Source organism: Doryrhamphus excisus, linkage group LG14 (assembly GCF_037039965.1).
Source record: "Doryrhamphus excisus strain RoL-2023G ecotype Guam linkage group LG14, RoL_Dexc_Guam_v1.1, whole genome shotgun sequence".
NCBI lineage: Eukaryota > Metazoa > Chordata > Actinopteri > Syngnathiformes > Syngnathidae > Doryrhamphus > Doryrhamphus excisus.
In genome coordinates this window covers 12,244,498-12,262,322 of record NC_136370.1, presented here as the reverse complement: position 1 = coordinate 12,262,322, position 17,825 = coordinate 12,244,498, and the positions used below count along the sequence as shown (strand labels likewise).

Here is a 17,825-nt window from a genome sequence, read left to right as displayed (position 1 = left end):
ATCGAGCTCATTAAGCTTGTATCAAGCCCAGAGATTTCGACATTAATGATATTTGAATCGATCTTAAACTTCCGTTAATACCATTGCAGTACAGCATTTTCTAAAAAAATAAAAATAAAAATAAACCAGCCAAAGCTATTTGTATTCCACCAAACTGTACTTAAATATGTTACAATACATTTAGGAAGAGATGGTGTAACTTACACTTGTTCAGTGTCTGCCATGACTCCGTAAGTTGCCTTTACAGAAGCTTGGGAGATTCAATGAATTTCGCACAGACGCTGTAGTCCTGCTGAATGTTTTCGCAAACAAGAAAAAAAGTATGCATTTGTCAACTTATATAGATGCGTCGTCACCGCTACGTACTCTATGTAAACGTGACGAATGTTACGCGGACGACTTTTTTGGAAGAACACCCAAGGACCACGTTTGTCGACGCAACAAAGTCTTACAACTAAACGTTTTTGTACGCACGACTGCAAAAACCTTGTGACGAATCAGACGGCTATACAAATAAAACCAAAAGGTGTTATTTTGTAAATATTTCATGTTTGATGACTTTTTGAACATAAGACGACCCCAAATCGTTTCATATTAATAGGACAATACAATACAGCCTAGTTCAGATTTCCTTTCAAAATAAAATATAAAAAAATACAAAGGTTAATGTATTGTTTGTAATGCTCTAAAAAATAATAGTTTTGAGTTTATTAAACAAAACAACAGATTCTCAATTGTTTTATTATTTACACATACAATATTTCAAGAATGTATTTCTTAATTTTATAATCATGTCGATATCTAATACACAAAGTATGTACAATACATTAAAATCAATGTTTCATTGACTCAGGAGTTCTACCACTACTTTTATCATAAATGTATAAAATTATTTGTTTATTTATCCTATTTGTTTTTGGTAATTTCAGACATTTCATACCATTTGTAACAAGTGCTTTTGTTGTGTAACCATTTAGTATGGGGTCTTCAAAGTGGGCCTCCCATACTCCACATGTTTTTCAAAAGCACATTTTCTGCTCATCAAAGACTCTGCTCACTGTCACACTGTACAAAGTCAATATCTATGCATTTCTGTCTTTGACATTAAGAGCAGAGCAGGTTTAAAAAAAGTTTTCTTCATTTTAAGCAAGCTGCTGCTGCTTGCATCTCCCAAGAGAGGGCTTGTCTCACAATTTGTAAACAACATGTCATTGGCTGACAACTTCATACTTCTGATTGGATAGAGCTTGGTTGCCATAGCAACAACACAGGTAGCTTTTCTCTGAAGACACCATCGATCCCAAACATGTTTTGTCAATAGAAACATTGAATTGGAACTTTAAAGTACATTAATTAAGCATCCTGATTCTTATCTAAATGTAACACAGAGTATATCGGTGACGTCATGAAGCATCTCATGCATTTACAGACTTCATATGAAGATTTCATAATGTACTGTCAGTACAGTGTGTAGGTCTAAATATATAAATTGATATTTATAACCAGCATTTCTCGTATACCTTTGTTTGACCCATTTTCACTAAAGTATTGGGCCATGTGTGAAGAGAAGTTAAATATGTCTAGTATAGTATTTGCTATTATATTTATATGTAATATGAATATAAGGTATCAATATATGCCACCCATCTGTTTTCTAAGCCGCGAGAGAGTGGTGTTCGACCAGCATCAATGTATATTTTTGTTATATATTATTAGTATTTTATTATGGTAATATTTTATATTAAAATGTTGACCGCATTCTTGTTCGAAATATTTACTATATGTTTATTTTTTATCACATGTATGTACAACCTTCTATTCATTTTCTGGCGACTGATTATTGACGTCATTTTCCTGCGACTGTTAATGCCGTACAACAACATGGCGCTGTTTCCAGCTTTTGCACAAGTTTCTAATGACAAGGTTGACGATTCGTCCAACGGTAACAAACTTTTCCGATACACCCAATACTGCTTTCAACAGCCATTGTTGTCATCGGTTTATTGATAACGTTATCAATTGTTACGTCAAGAATCTGTGCTATGTTAGCATCGAAGGTTATGAACAGTGAATCTATCAGGCTGCTGTATTTACAATTATGTCTACTGCTTCCTGATGCCACAATAAGTGTGTAAAAATTGTATGATTACACTAATGATGTTTGAGTAACGTGTTTTTTTGTTTTATTTCCCCATTTAGAATTGAACTGGCTCAACAATAAGAGTTTTCAGACCAGTGATGCCCTCTCTCTTCACAGTCGCTTTTTAGACAACAAAAGTGACTCATTAGACAGGAAAGACTTAAGGTACAAAAATGTTTTTGTATTTTAAATGTCACATTTACTACTGCCTGCCATTTTTATTTATTTATATTACCGTGAAACCTGTTAAAGTTTGCTCCACTTGCTGTGTGTCACCAACCTATTTAAGCCGATTTGTCCACCATATTGTTGTTGATATAAAAGTACTGCCCTGAATCACTGCTCAGAACCGTACAATTATCCTGTCACTTCAATATAATTTAAAACTGAAGAATCAGGGTAAAAATAACTACTGTTGACCCTGCAATTCTTTATCCCATTCACCTTATGTCTATCATCAGCGTGAGGGACTTCCACTGTACAATGTTTTGTTTTTTGTCTCTTGACTCTGATGCTGATGTTGATGTAATATTTTATGCAGTGAAATCCAAGAAGATGAAGACAGTTTGCCATCCAGGAAAAAGAAAAAGAAGCATGAAAAGCATGGAAAAAAGAAGAAAAAACACAAAGAAAAGAATAAAAAGTATACAGATAGTAGTGGATCAGACTCTGAACCAATCTTCCCAAGTGATCTCAAACGGAAACAAGAAGCTGACAGGTACTCACAACCAAACTTGTTGATTTGAACATTTTTAATGGCTTCCCATCATTTTGAATTGCGACAATCTTCAAAACTGACTGACTTCTGATTTCTGTTCATGACTGTTTTGTCTTATCCGCTATACAGGCCAAAGGTTACTCCATTAGCAACTTGTTTCTCATGGTTGGACGATGTTCAGTCGCCCACAGCACAGCCATTTTGTGTCGACCCTAAAGCCGACCCCGCCAATTGGACGTATAAGTCTCTTTACAGAGGACAAGTAGCAAGGTAAAACATGCACCAACTTGCAATATTTGTACATATATATGATTTGAATATAAATCATATGTTATTGCATTGTAACATTGTGTGTTTAGATTTTTCAGAACTGTGTTTACTTTTACAGATATAAAAGGAAAGGTAGATCATCACTGGGTCTGGACCCTCGCAGACAAGAAGTAAGCTGGGAGGAGTCCAGTAAGAAGAAGGACAAGAAGAAAGGAGCAGACAGATACTTCTCTGCAGGGTGTCGTCAATTACTCAGATCTGAGCTGCCTCTTCCAGTATTACCAAAAGTTTTGGAAGGCAGCGATGTCGCCAATGCCAGCTTCTTTCTTTCACTGGGTGGCACTGAGGGGGAGAAAAAAGGAGAGACTGGTAAGAGATTCATTGTCACATTATTTCAGTATCACGTTACATCAAAGATGTGTCCCCCAAAACAAGTTACATATGGTTAGAGTCATATTTTCCTTTACTCGTTTATTCTGTCTTTGTTTGACTTACTGTTGAATGTATGTTGTATGTGATAATTCAGGTGGGGAAGCACAGACATCATCAGTGAATCCGCTAGGTGTGTACGACTCCACTACTACCCTCTGGCTGCAGGGAAAGGGAAAGCAGGAGGAGGTGGATCACTGTGACAACAACGTGGAGGCTGGGCAAGAATCTGTCCTTATGGTTGGCCGGACGGAAGAGTTTAACAGGCAACTTAGAGAACAACCAACGGACACGCAGCTCTGGTTAAACTTCATTAGGTACCAGGTAGGGAGGTTCTCTTTTTAATGTGTGGTTTAATAGATTAGATACCTTTGTCTTGTTTGTCTTCATTAACGAAGATAAGAAAACATGCACTGTTTCATTTTTAAAAACAATTTTTAAATGCAGTCACTGTACAATTGGACTCTTCTGGGTCATCTGTGTAAAAAACTGTATTTAGAAGCTCCTGAACAGGTTTTCTATGCCTTAACTATGAAAATATACAATTTATAAATAAGGAATCTGACTTAGGGAAATTCACTTATCACAGTCGGATCTGGTGCCAAATAAACGCAATAAATGAGGGATTACTGCACTCCCATTCTGTATCATTTCTCTCCCTCATTAGGATGAGTTAAGTGCCACAGTGTTTGAAATCGAAGAGGAGCAACGGGGAACCGATACGTCCGAGCGGCGCAACAAAGCATCCTATAAAGCAGTGCTAGAAAAAAAGCTTAGCATTGCAGACCGTGCCGTGGCTACTAATCCCAGCTGTATAGAGCTGCAGCTGGAGAGACTCAAGATCTGCCAAGAGCTTTGGGAACCATCAGTTCTGGCTAAAGAGTGGAAGAAGCTGGTTGGTTGACTCTCCTTGTGTTGCATTACAATTCACACAGCTCACTTGAGAACATGTCTCGGAAAACACCTCCTTCATGTGTTGTATTTTAGGTCTTCCTCCACCCAAATAGTGGCCCTTTGTGGAGGGAGTATCTTCTCTTCACCCAGAGCTATTTCAGCAACTTCAGTGTGTCAAAGGTCAATTCTGCTTATGGGAAGTGTCTCAGCACACTCAGCGCTGTCAGGGATGGCAGCATGGTTTCTCACCCGGCCCTGCCAGGGATTGAAGAGGATATGCTGGGTAACTTTACGTTGTTTTTACCTGCACATTTTTGCAAAATATATAAAATATCCTAGATTACTTAATAATAATAATTCTCGCTACAAATTAGTAATAACAGCTCTAATTGCCGGAACAGGCATACATGTGCATTCTACTGAAAAGGTTAGAATTTTATCATAAGACTTACTATATATGTATGTATTCATTAAAGACTAATTAGCTGCAAGCCTGTGTTTGACTGTAGATTCAATATTTTTTGCTCAATGATGGTAATTAACCTATCCATTGTCATCGCTCAGATATCTTCACCCAGCAGTGTCATTTCCTCCGTCAGTGTGGTCACTCCGAGAAGGCATTCTCCATCTTTCAAGCCATGATAGAATTTACGTTTTACAAACCCGACAGTGTACGAGGGCTGACCACAAAGCAACAGGTAATGTACAATCCCTGTCCCATGGCTTCTGACCGTGCAGTTCAACAATATCGACACATTCAAATCCATGTTTTTGCCATCAGGACGTCATGAGATTGTGAATGTCTGACATAAATGGCATGAAAGCCACATTTTAGGTGACACAGTTGTCACTCTGCCATATTACATAGGGTATGGTATAAGGTTTTTTAATTTAAGAATTTTTCTTACATTTTTCTAATCTTTTGTATCTATGAAACCAACCATAAAGAAGATAAAGCCAGTTTGATTGTTTTTTTCCCTGGATGTTAGATTTAGGTTACAAATGGTGTAATTTCCGTTTTGAGCCACTATGTTATGAGGCTAAAAACACTTCTGTATGGGGCAAAATTGTTTATATTACATATTAATATTGAAAATATTGCTCTCGGAAAGGGAAATTAAATGTTATACTCTTTGCCAATATACATATTGGCAAATGGTTGTTCACACACACACACATATATACATATATATATGTGTGTGTGTGTGTGTGAAGAAACCACACACACGTATATATATATATACACATATATGTGTGTGTGTGTGTGTGTGTGTGTGCAGGCTGAGTTCTTTGAGCCATTCTGGGACAGTGGGGAGGCAAGAGTTGGAGAGTGGGGCGCAAAAGGTTGGAAGGCATGGATGGTCCAACAAGAGCGAGGAGGGTGGTTGCAGCCCTGTCCAGGTACACATAATGCAACAAATTTTATGAAAAATGGTTTGCCACATGCATGAAACTGGGAATGATGTCTTTTTTTGTTTGTCCACAGAGGAAGAAGAGGAGGAGGAAGATGAAGAAGAAGAGGTGAAGGACCGGAAGCAGCCTCGATGGACAGTCTGGCTGGATGTGGAGACATCTCGTGAAGCCGCTCATTGGTTGCCTTGGAGGCCTGATAAAACCAAGGGGCAATCAGAAGAGGACTGTGACGACCCAGAGAGACAGGTATGTAAAAAGAAGTTATTGATAACTTACATTTGAAAGAAATTGCAGAAATAACAGAAATCCTTTTGTCTGTCTCTTCATCTTAGGTGTTGTTCGATGACATTGGCCCCTCTTTAATATGCTTGTCCTCGTCAGAGCTCCAGCTCCGCCTCCTTCTCAATTTCTTGTCATTCCTGGGGTTTCCAGTGGATTCTGTGTTGTCTCCTGGTCCGTGTCAGCCTGGTCTGGTTCTAGAGGACCTTTCACTGCTCACTCAGGGTAAATACAACACAAAATGTACCAATATACACGATAGTTGTTTGCTGGCCACATCCACTGATGAGACTTTTGCTGGAAGCGCGGGTCAATGATCAGATATATTTTAAAATATATGAATATAGTAATCCCTCATTTATCGTGGTTGATTGGTTCCATACCAGACCGTGATAAGCACATTTCCGCATATCAGGATTCATTACTTATAAATCAAATATTTTCACATTCTAAGTAAGTGTTTTTCCATTATTAGAGCCCGCTAGATATAACATAACAATCCTATAGCCATCTTTAAATTTGTTTTACACAATATAGCCCACATAAGATGAAATAAGACAAAAAAAGAGATAACCTAGACTCAGATGTTACCATTGGCGAAATTCTTTGTTGATTTCTGGACAGTACTTCCTGCCATAGCTACAGTCTCATCAATAACCTGACCAGAGTAGAATAATATATATCACAAACTTTCTTTCAATGGGTTTTTTGAATGCTTATGTTTATTTTATTTAGCTATTTTTATGTTTGAAAAAGCTGCATTTCGGCCAAAAATACACAATTTTTTTAAAATATGCATATTTTCTGACAGCTGTCCTGATGAACTTGAAGGGGAAAATAAATCTAACCTCTCTACTTAGGTCATGACCCCCAGCATCCTCTGACCTTCCACAGCCTACCTAGTCACGGGGTGAACTCTGTGGGTCACATGACCACACTCCAAGGAACCAGGAAGTGTGCAGGTGTTGGAAAGCAAGGTGAGAAGTTTATAACCAACATGTTCAGTATGCTGCAACCTGTCCTTCCGGTCCAACACCGAGCGGCTTTATCGTTGAGTAGGATGCAGTATGAGAAACTTAAGGTAGGACCTTTTTTGTGTGAGCTTGACTTCTATTGAAATTGTGTTAAAAGATTCATTACATTGATTTATTTGTGTGTGTATGTCAGGTTTTGCGTTGCATGCACAGCAACAAAAAGCGTCTCCGCTCTCAGAGCAAAAGCAGCAAGCGGATTGCCAAATCACTGCTCAAAGAACCAGACAACCGCTCGTCTTTGGCAATGTGGCGGGAGTTTGCCCACTTAGAGTGGATACTGGGTAACCTCGAAGAGGCTCGGAAAGTGTTCTCCACAGCCACAGCGCTAGGGGGGACTAAAAGGCTGTGCAGCCCCATGCTCTGTGAGTTGTGTCTGCTGTGGGCCCAGCTTGAGGTGGAAGATGGAGCAAGTCGGCCAGGTGGAGCGCTCAGTGATGGAGCTCCATCCCCTGCTGTGTGTCTATTAACCGTACTAGCAGAGGGGAACTCCTCATCACCTTTATCATCACAGTCTGTCTCCCCCGTTGCCATCCTGAAAGCCAGAAAGTCATACGAACAAACACTGACTGCCAGTTTATCAGCATTGGATGAAGACCTCTGCAATCCCCAGGCCAACAGAAAAGGTTTGCGCACTCAGTAAATTCCAACAAACTTTCTACTGCACTAAAGCCAGGCAAATATAGCAATTAGTTAAGAGATAGTACATTTGAAGAAGTATCCCATTTGGTGTGATTATTCCATGTATAGGTCAAGATGGTGTCCGGGATGAGAAGCTGTGTTTAAAAGGCCTGGTAGGCTGCTATGCTCTGTTCCAATACCTCACCATGGGCATCCAAGCAGCGAGCACAGTCTACATCCAGGCTAGAGAGCATATGGACGGGCTGCACCGGACGCTAACATCAGACAATGTCTCTCACAATGATGCTCACCACTCCAGCAACCAGCTGCTTGTTAGCAGGTTGGCTTCCGAGTGTGAGACGTTAGCGGTGCAGCAGGCGTCACTGCTGAAGTACCACATGAGCATCGATGTGTTTCCTCTGGGAACTTTAAGGGACACGCTGACATCTGTCCTTTCAAGATGGCCAAATAGTGCCTGTCTCTGGAACATATATGTACAGGTAAAAACAAAGAAATTGTATTACACTTTCATGCCACTGCTTCTCCTTTTATCTGGCTTGATGATGCTCTTGGGACGTGTTTCAGGTGGAGAACAGTTACCACAGCGCTGGTCGGGCACGTCGCTTCTTTCACGCTGTAACCAGGGGCAACAGCAGTGTTGTGCCACGGCTCTTTGCTATTGTTGCTGAACAACAAAGGAAGCAACTGGTGGATGCTGCACAAAGGTAAAAGTGGAAAAAGATGAAGCATGAAGTATTGTTCCCCTTTGCGTAGTCTTGAAAATTCACAATTGTCAATTTGCACCACTCCATATTGTTTTTTTCCAGGATGTATCACGCACCATCATATTTGTGCACCAATACATTTATCTTATTTCATGGTATCTTTTTAAAGATTTTATGTTCTTGCTTTTTTTTTACATGCTGCAATTTGTGCAGTGACAAAAAATAACTATTATATTCTTCAAACATGAAAGCATGTTAATTGACATATTTTATGGCAACCCTAGATCCTGTGACAAAAGCGCCGCCTTGAGTGTCCTGCCAGAGAATGGTCTCAGCAACCGTATCCGTGGCCTGTTTGAAAGTGCTATAGTGACCAAGATGGGCGCTCACTGTCCTTTACTTTGGAGGATGTACATTCACTACCTGGTGAGATAGCAAATCATTCGCAAAGCCACCTACAATGAAAAATCTTTTATCCAGTTTAGGTTTGTGGCTATCGATTGGCCCTTTTTTTTTGTTAAAATTAGCTATATCTTGAGTAGACATGTGTAATATAAAATATGTGCTTTATGCTTATTGTGTTTTGGATTTGTAGGTGTCAGAGGGCAAAATGGATAAAGCCAAGGGACTTTTCTACAAAGCTTTACAGAATATCCCCTGGGTGAAGGTATGACACAGACGGCGTTTCAATTCACACACTGTCCAATGCGTACTTAGTTCCTGATGGCACAATTTTTTGCAGGAATTATTGTTGATAATCCGACCCGCATATTGCCATACTCCTACTTGGAACACACTGCATTCAAATTCGAATTCGGGATAGAATTGCTCAAATTGAAACACAGCCCCAATCTTTTCATATATATACTATGTGTGTATCACATGGATAATTAGGGATTTGCATTAATGCAGATGTGTGCTTGCATGTGTGTTTAACCAGGGTTTATATATGGATGCAGTGCAGCTGTTTCCTGACAACCTACAAGAGTTTATAGATCTGATGACGGAGAAAGAACTGCGACTCAGGCTGCCATTAGAAGAACTCGATATACTACTGGAAGACTGAAGTAGTCACACACAGACATTGCTCAGTAGCAAAGAGACACTTAAGTGATTTCTCTGCATGGACTAAGATAATTTTGTATGTATGATGTCTAAAAGTTGCAAATTTTCACACAACAATTACAAGCTGATACAATCAAATTTGTTTATAATCTGTATAATTATGTGACTTTGAGGTTTTAGTTATAAAATAAAAAGTATTATAATGTGTTTCTGGTGCAAAAGGTTTTCTTGCATTTTCTTCCCTATTTTTTAATTCTATTTAATTTCATGTGGCCCCCCACAGGATTTATTACACTGCATTTGTTATGGAGTTGACTATAATATATGACAAGGTTATCTGTCCTCAATGTGAATTTAGTAAGGCAACATAGCTTGCTTGTATTGATTTTACTTGTTTTTTTTACATGATTATTTTAAGATTTAGTTCAACAGTTCAGGTATGACAACTACTGTTACTACTACGAGTATTACTATTTGTTGACGGTCCCTTCTGCCGCCTATACCTCGCAGTGGTTTGACGCATTGCAGATCAGTTACGGCCAACCAGCGGCCTCCGAATAGCGCGTACAATATTGCGGCTCCGCCTTGCCCAATCAGGGATCGCCTCTCAAAAGCAAAACCACATCTTGTCAAAAGTATGTCAGGAACAATTTACGAAATGTATCCTTCCGCCAACAAAATGCTGGCAAAAGAAAATAGTGCGCCACTGCAACTGCGCAACAGTGACACATTTTACAACGAGTTTAATTACTTTGTACATAATCATGATTTAATGGTTATCTTTTGTAATGCCAAATGCTTGATTTTAGTCATGTTTTCCAATACAGATTACAATTGAGAAATATGCGGTAACACGTGAAGTTCTAAGAGGAACTGGTGGTGTCACCGTGCGGAGAAATACTTCCAGCTTGTAGAGAAGTGCTTCGACTCGGTTCCCCGCCTCCAGGCAGTCTTGTTCGCAACCCGCCAACGTCCATTTCTTCTCATCCTGTAGCCTTAGCAGACAACTAGGCGCAAGTGAAACAAGTATGGTGAGTATTTTTAATTAACTATATATATATATAGTCAACATGGACGAAATATTGCTACATGACGCAGTTTTGGCGTATCAGAAATGAATGTTCAAGGTTTAGGTTTGCTTTGGACCTGTTGTTGAAATCGGCTCACTCATATTCGGCTGCAGTAGAATCAATTGCAAGCACTAGCATGCTAACTTGCGAGTTGTTAGCGCTGCACGTAGATTGTCCACGCCATATGTAACCTATTTTTTAAATTAATACTTTGTAACGTAAGACGAGGTACGGGATTTTGAAAGACGCCAAGAAGTTACGACGTAGTGTTCTTTACGGAAACAGACACTTGTGACTGCCCAGCCGGCTACCAATGTTAGCATTGCAGCGAATGACATCTCCAGTATTCATTTTTTTTATTCGAAGGAATTATTAAGACAACCTAGGCAACGAAATATTCTCAGTTGTTTTCTTTTTTTTTGTTGTCCATTGCATGTATCCATTCGTCAATGAAGGTACAAATAAGTGCATTCCAGTTGCTGGTGTTGCATATCTTTTCATATATTGATGCCATGCCCAACTAGAGTGGTTGCATTGCACAGCTTGTAATAACACACGTTTTGCCTATTATGTGGTGTTACCAGTTTGAATTTGGTTTTCATCAACATCATCACGTTCCGAATGCTTAACACGCCCCATTTACCAAAACTGACTCCAGAAACCAGTTTAGTTAAAACGGATCCATAAAGTAAAGCACTACAGTAACAAACTAGTTCTGTCAATGACTGTGCGAAACCAGATGAACAAGTATTGCAGAACAGTTTCTATATCTATTTCTATATGGGACTACAAAAAAAAATCCTTAATTGATTTAGTTTTTACATAATGAGCACCAAGCAAACCTGAAATTTGGCTGGGGGTGGAGTTTGTTTAGGGTGTTCGATAAGATGAATTGACTGTGAAACTTTTTCAAGATGTGTTTTAGAAAATATAATATTTAAGATGAAAGCTTTTCAATGTTAGTTAAATCATATTTATTTAACCAGGTTTTTATTTCTTGACTAATGACTGTCATCGATCAAAACAATTAGCGTCTTACATTTAGCCTCGTAACTAAGTTCACATTGTGTCAATGCAGATGCTGGTGCATTTGCATATACACTTCCTATTTGCATATACACTACTTCTTCCTTGATGAAATACATTGTTGCACAGTTTTGCCCAGTAATTCAGAAGTGGATGTAGCTTGGCTAACTTGTGATCTAATGGGATGTAATGTCAGCCACTGCAAACATTTCTACACAATCTTCAACTAATTGTTATTTGCTTGTGGTTAAGGAAGACGTTGTCGCAGTACCATTTGTAATGCAAGATATTTCTACCCTCATTTTGTTTGCACAACTAGACAGGTTGTGGCGCTCTTACTGTGAAGGCCTGAAGTGGTTTGACTGTGTTGGGTGTTGACCGTTAAGATGAGCTGGGAGCAAGAATAAACGTGCCTCTCATCCTTATTTCACGTAAAACTTGCATGTCTCCAGGCATGGTAAAACACTTGCTTATATTAACAAGCGGTAAAAGGCAACACGGTGTAAACACACCGGTGTTTAACCAAAATTTGTGACTGTGTGGGTGTCCATTGAACTGAATATTGAGTCGTAGTTAATCTAGGGAGGATTTATGACACCCCCAGAGAATCAATGAATAAAATAAAAATGGAATATAGCTGCTAACAGTTTATCCATGATCCTGACAATGGGCCCAAGAATAAATATTACTAGGTCAACATGGGTGAGAAAATGGAGACTACCAGTATCAGTAACTCCTCTTCTCTGATGGACAAAAGGGCCACTGGTTTATGTTCATTGTTTAGAAATGTGTATCCATCTTGCGGGTGAATCTCAGACAGTGACGCTCAGGGACCCACAAGGTGTTAGCATTGTCCCATACCCTGTGGTCTGTACACTGCATACATATAAGTCTGTACATGGGACGGGAGTGTTTTATAATGTCATGAAAATTATTGTGACCACCTGTGCGTTGTTTCCTTCCGAAGGGGCCCATTAGTTGTGACTTATAATGCTGTCTGGCAGCTCAGATTACCCGCCAACTGATCCTCTCCAGGAGATGCAACTGTAGCTGTTAGACGGGGCATAGATTAACACACATTGATAGACAAGACCTCTGTGACCTCCCTGTTGTCTGGACGTGATCACTCCCTCACACAATACAGTTCTTTCTTTTTTGGACACATTTTTGTAGTCTGTTCTGGAAGGATTGTCTCACACGCACATGCAACACATACTGTTGAAATATTATTGGAGGTGGAGGCATCAGCTGTGTCTTCATCTTTTGGAGTGATGAAAAACCTCGACACAAACACACACACACACACACACACACACGCACATGGGAAGTTTCCCCATGCTCGGATGCAACCCACAAAGGACAGCGTTTTGTCATTTCCACTCAACACAAGGACACAGAGCAGTCTCCGGTCTGGGTGGACACCTCATGGGACGACTACATGAATGGATCAGGAGCTATTGATCACCAGCTAAGTTCTCTCGAAGGATTTTAACCCAAGTGTTGCAAGTATACGTTATTGCTACTCTTTTGACTGATGACCTACCTGGAAAACTCTGGTTTATCTATTTAAACGGATGCCCCAGAATCTTATGTCTCTCATAAGGAGTGAGTCATAGTCTGAGCATCATAATTTCACTTATTTCATCAAAAACATAAATGCTGCCCCAGAAGGTCACTTTGTACCCAATAAGGGATGAGCTGTTGAGTTTATCCACTGTCTATGACTTATTGGATGAACAACAACACATCTATAAGGAACTCCTCCAGCAGCAGGAGAGAAGCTACAGAGCTTTCCTCCAAATGCTCATGGACTGCTCTTCCAGCCGAATGGACAGCTTGGTCCGAGAGATGCAGGACATGAGGAATTGCCTGAAGGCAACCAAAGCTGAGCTAGCAGAGGTTAAAAAGCAGATGGTCCAGTCCAACAAGCGTGTCGAGTGCCTCGCAGAGAGCTTGGTGGTGGTGCGGGGAGAGCTGGATGGCCTTGGTACCAAAAGTGGAAGTCCTGGGGGAGGCACAGGAGGAAGAGGTGTGGATCAGAAGCAGCATAGAGGAGGGACTTTACGGTTGGACGGAAGACACGGTGGTATTGGGAAAGTTGGTGCTGTGAAAAAAAGAACTGAACCCAAAGCTCTGAAGCTGGTTACGGACCTTACAGATATTCACTTTGACGGATTAAAGGTTGGGAACAAAATCATACTCTCAGAAAAATGAAAAAGTACCATTTGCTTTTAGTACTTGCAATACTAGTACTGCAGCCTTGTTTTACACTGCTTGGAAAAGATGGTATTTTCTATCTGTTCTGCGTAAACGGCAGTAACTTGCACTGACTTGTCAAAACCGAGTATCAGTTGCAACAGGCATGATGTGGGCTGTGTTAAGGGTTTTTTTTGTAAAGCTGGGAATGTGGTGTAAAGTTTTCCCACTTGTCAATTATCTCGCCCTATTGCGTTGAATCAGTCATTGCTGTATTTAATGTTACACCAGACGCTGTCGCTGGAAATAAATGCCAGGTCTCTGATGCATCATTTTTACAGGCTCTCTACCCTTGGCATGCATTTCCTTTCCTCTCACATTTCACTGTTATTAGCACAAAAGCACAGTGTTCTGTTATTATGTTTGGCTCTGTACTCTAACATGTTTACTCCCACATTCCAAAAACATGCTAGGTTAATTAGCGACTCCAAATTGTTCATAGGTATGAATGTGAGTGTAAATGGTCTATATGTGCCCTGTGATTGGCTGACGACCAGTCCAGGGTGTACCTCGCCTCTTGCCCGAAAACAGCTGGGATAGGCTCCAGCATACCTGCATCATTGAAAATGGATAGATGGATGCTCATGCTGTTTCTTTCACTTCTATTTGCAAATGTTTTTGTGTAGTAAGTAAACAAATGTTTAGTTTAAAATGTTCTTTCGCCCCTTCAAAATGTAAATGCTTGCTGCCATCAGGTTGCTAGTTCTACACCAGGCTTGCAAATGTATGCCGAGCCTATTGAAGTACAGTACAGGTTCATATTACCAACATTGCTTCTGTCTTTCAGGCTGACCAACTAACAGAGGAGCAGATTGCTGGTAAGATAACACTTGCTATGTTTCTCCATGATTCTTTTCAATGTTTTACGTTTTGGTAACTCGTCTTCTCATTCTTCCTTGGCATCTGTCCAGAGTTCAAGGAGGCCTTCTCCCTGTTTGACAAGGATGGCGACGGCACCATCACCACAAAGGAACTGGGCACCGTCATGAGATCATTGGGTCAAAACCCTACAGAGGCCGAACTCCAGGACATGATCAATGAGGTGGATGCCGACGGTACGCTGGCTTCTATTCAAAATTGAACTGTTGTTTTTTTTTTGGAAAGTCGTGCAAATGTAGTCCTTTTCACCTAGGCAACGGGACTATTGACTTTCCTGAGTTCTTGACAATGATGGCCAGGAAGATGAAAGACACTGACAGCGAGGAGGAGATTAGGGAGGCATTCAGGGTCTTCGATAAGGTGAGTCAAGTCGATTTATGGTGTTTTTCTTAAATGTGAACTATGGTGTCTTTGATAGGATGGCAACGGTTTCATTAGCGCTGCAGAGCTGCGTCATGTGATGACTAATCTGGGGGAGAAGCTGACAGATGAAGAAGTGGATGAGATGATCAGAGAAGCAGACATCGACGGAGACGGTCAGGTCAACTATGAAGGTACGGGACGAGCTCAGTGTTTGCTCTTTGATTCACCGATCAGACATGGCTGATTTTTTTTTTTGTTTGTTTTATTTTGCTCCACAGAATTTGTTCAGATGATGACTTGCAAATGAAGCGGGCTCACATTTAAGACCAAGAATCAGTCAAATGTTTCACTTACCTCTTATTGCAAAAATCTACATTTATTCATACTGTTCTGTATAGACAACTTACAATGAATGTTGGAAAACTGAAACTCTGTCCGTATTAACAAGCTCAAAAAAAGGTAAAAAAAAGTGTGCATGTACTGGCTTGTGTTCCCGCCGCCCAGTGGTGAGCTGCCCAATCGGATCTCGACTTATTAGCCAAGCGGCCTATCTGCAGCTGGCTCATTCTGGCCGCTGCCCTTCTGCTTCCTGGTTCCATCTGCCTGATGTCATCGATTCTTTGGGCTGGCCAGTCGCCTTTCTTCTACCACTTCCTGTTTCCTTTCTTTCTGTTCTATATGCATGCCGCTTTGGACTAGTTACTGTTGACAATGGGGTGCCCGTGGCAGGAAGTAGGAGGGACCCGTTGGCCTGGGGGGGAGGGGTTAGTTGTCACATGGGCGTGAGCGAGTCAGCCTGCATAAAGACATTGGAAATGGAATACATAAGACTTCATATTAGACCGTCTTTCTGGCATGGCAGGAGATTTGCTTTTATCCTTTTATGTGTTTACCTTTTTTGAGGGGGGGGGGGGTGGCAAGAGGCGGGTGTGTCCTCCTGTCACAAGGGCTTTTCCAGGTGTGATTTCTGGTGTAAGGTCGGCAGGTCTCAACGGGAATGTTCTAACGTTTCAGTTGAACTTGAATGAAAGCTGTTATTCCTCACTGAAGCATGTTGGGGTACGTTGTATTGGCTCTGATGTTGTGTATGTATCACTTCTGTGGGGATGTTCATTTCAGTTTAGTGGGGACCGGGTCGGTGCTTTGCGGCATTTCTAGTGTGTGTGTGTGTGCGTGCGTGTGTGTGTGTGTGTTGGGGGTTGGGTGCTTGCGGTGAGGCCCGGCCCAGTCCAACTGTTCTGTCTAGTTCAGTTGATCTGCATTCCAAGTTGTACATGCTAGTCTTTACATTTTGTTTTTCCAATAAAAGACCATAAATTCAACTCTGGTACTGTTCTCTCATTGGCTGCGATGTCGTCCGAGAAACCGATAACTGATAAGGAAGAAGATGCATTCACGGGTAGCTATTGCACTGTATAAAATGTTCCACTTGAAGCACTGAAGAATAATGGCGTCTTAATGGAATAAAGTCAACTACAAAATTGACTATACAATTTGAGCAATAACTGCATTTAGGAATAATACAACATTCAACAGCAGAAGTATTACAGTATATCCATTATAAGATTATTAAACAGTGTGGGCCATTATTCATAGGTCATTGCTCAATTTACATCCTGCTTATTTTTTTTTACACATTTCACCACTACAAAATCTTAAGCTATTGCCACACTTTTGTGTCTCTTAAAGAAAATGCTGAACACACTTTAATGACAGTATAAGCACATTAGTTATTGTCACCTTATAATATATATGGAACATATATAACTGACATGGAAAAGGGATCAGACTAAAAGAAACTGTTCTATATTGTAACTCTGAAACATACATATGTACCATTCCGACTGAAACTGCATTCACATCAACACAAAATGCAACAAATAAACAGATTTTAGTAGCTACCTCATGTCAGCAGGCCCCTAGCATCCATCACTGAGATGTCCTCATGTCTGCCTATGAGGTGTTGCTAGGCAACAGAAGCATGCATGGGTTGTGTGAAAGAGGGAGCAGAAATCTGTGGGAGTGCATGAGAGGAGTTTGCGAGACAATAATAGAAACCCAAGACGGGAGGAAGAGACTCCGACTGAAACTGATGCATTTTGTGCATCTTAAAACGCAATAGCAACGTTTCACCATCCCATGACTTTCTATCACTGTCGATGTCGTACACGCATCCCTCAGAGTGGAAAGGCGGCACACGTCGCACTCTTGTTTCACTTCGACAACTCCTTTGCAGCAAAGAAGACATTCGGAGTTAGCGCTTTCTTGAAGGAAGTGAGAGCAAGGACAAAAAAATAACAGTGTGGGATGTGTTTGCTTCATCCATCTATACAGTACATCACACACACACACACAGGGGGCAAATAAGTGTAGTTATATAAGTGAGGCATGTTATTGACCTGAACACATCAACAGAAGTGTAATTCCAACATCATATACAGTATGTATCTCCAACGTACAACACCTCAACCTTGGAATGACAATTCCTTATTAGGAAAAAAAAAAAGTTATGTGTATGTGTGGTCTCAATAAACAGAAGAACTCACTTTGTAACTCTTGGTGCAGAAATACAATTTGTTGCATTTATGTTTGCTCGGAAACCCCAGAGAATAAACTCAAAACATGTGAATTCAACTTAAGTTGCAC

The 17,825-nt window shown here is 40.4% G+C and overlaps 2 protein-coding genes across 2 annotated transcripts; both read left to right on the top strand.

The window, feature by feature from the left end:
- The first annotated feature begins 1,862 nt into the window (after nucleotides 1-1,862).
- nrde2 (NRDE-2, necessary for RNA interference, domain containing) lies at nucleotides 1,863-9,797 on the top strand. The gene is made up of 19 exons (XM_058090419.2): nucleotides 1,863-1,942; nucleotides 2,200-2,305; nucleotides 2,682-2,858; nucleotides 2,988-3,128; nucleotides 3,247-3,497; nucleotides 3,655-3,881; nucleotides 4,225-4,452; nucleotides 4,545-4,734; nucleotides 5,016-5,149; nucleotides 5,732-5,852; nucleotides 5,938-6,110; nucleotides 6,197-6,368; nucleotides 7,004-7,224; nucleotides 7,311-7,800; nucleotides 7,925-8,295; nucleotides 8,381-8,520; nucleotides 8,805-8,946; nucleotides 9,116-9,187; nucleotides 9,461-9,797. Exons 1-19 carry the CDS (start codon nucleotides 1,867-1,869, stop codon nucleotides 9,584-9,586), a joined length of 3,558 nt encoding a protein of 1,185 aa, XP_057946402.2. The 5' UTR covers nucleotides 1,863-1,866; the 3' UTR covers nucleotides 9,587-9,797.
- A 681-nt stretch (nucleotides 9,798-10,478) lies between these two features.
- LOC131140416 (calmodulin-1-like) lies at nucleotides 10,479-16,501 on the top strand. Its single transcript, XM_058090826.2, has 6 exons — nucleotides 10,479-10,616; nucleotides 14,725-14,755; nucleotides 14,849-14,992; nucleotides 15,070-15,176; nucleotides 15,235-15,370; nucleotides 15,458-16,501. The coding sequence occupies exons 1-6, from the start codon at nucleotides 10,614-10,616 to the stop codon at nucleotides 15,484-15,486; spliced, it is 450 nt and encodes a 149-aa protein (XP_057946809.1). The 5' UTR covers nucleotides 10,479-10,613; the 3' UTR covers nucleotides 15,487-16,501.
- Nucleotides 16,502-17,825: the final 1,324 nt, after the last annotated feature.

Coding starts and splice junctions, on each gene's coding strand:
- nrde2 (XM_058090419.2), top strand. CDS start 1,867: ATGCCGTACAACAACATGGCGCTGTTTCCAGCTTTTGCACAAGTTTCT. Junction 4,453..4,544: donor CTAAAGAGTGGAAGAAGCTG/GTTGGTTGACTC, acceptor GTTGTATTTTAG/GTCTTCCTCCACCCAAATAG. Junction 9,188..9,460: donor AGAATATCCCCTGGGTGAAG/GTATGACACAGA, acceptor GTGTTTAACCAG/GGTTTATATATGGATGCAGT.
- LOC131140416 (XM_058090826.2), top strand. Junction 14,756..14,848: donor AACAGAGGAGCAGATTGCTG/GTAAGATAACAC, acceptor GCATCTGTCCAG/AGTTCAAGGAGGCCTTCTCC. Junction 14,993..15,069: donor CAATGAGGTGGATGCCGACG/GTACGCTGGCTT, acceptor CTTTTCACCTAG/GCAACGGGACTATTGACTTT.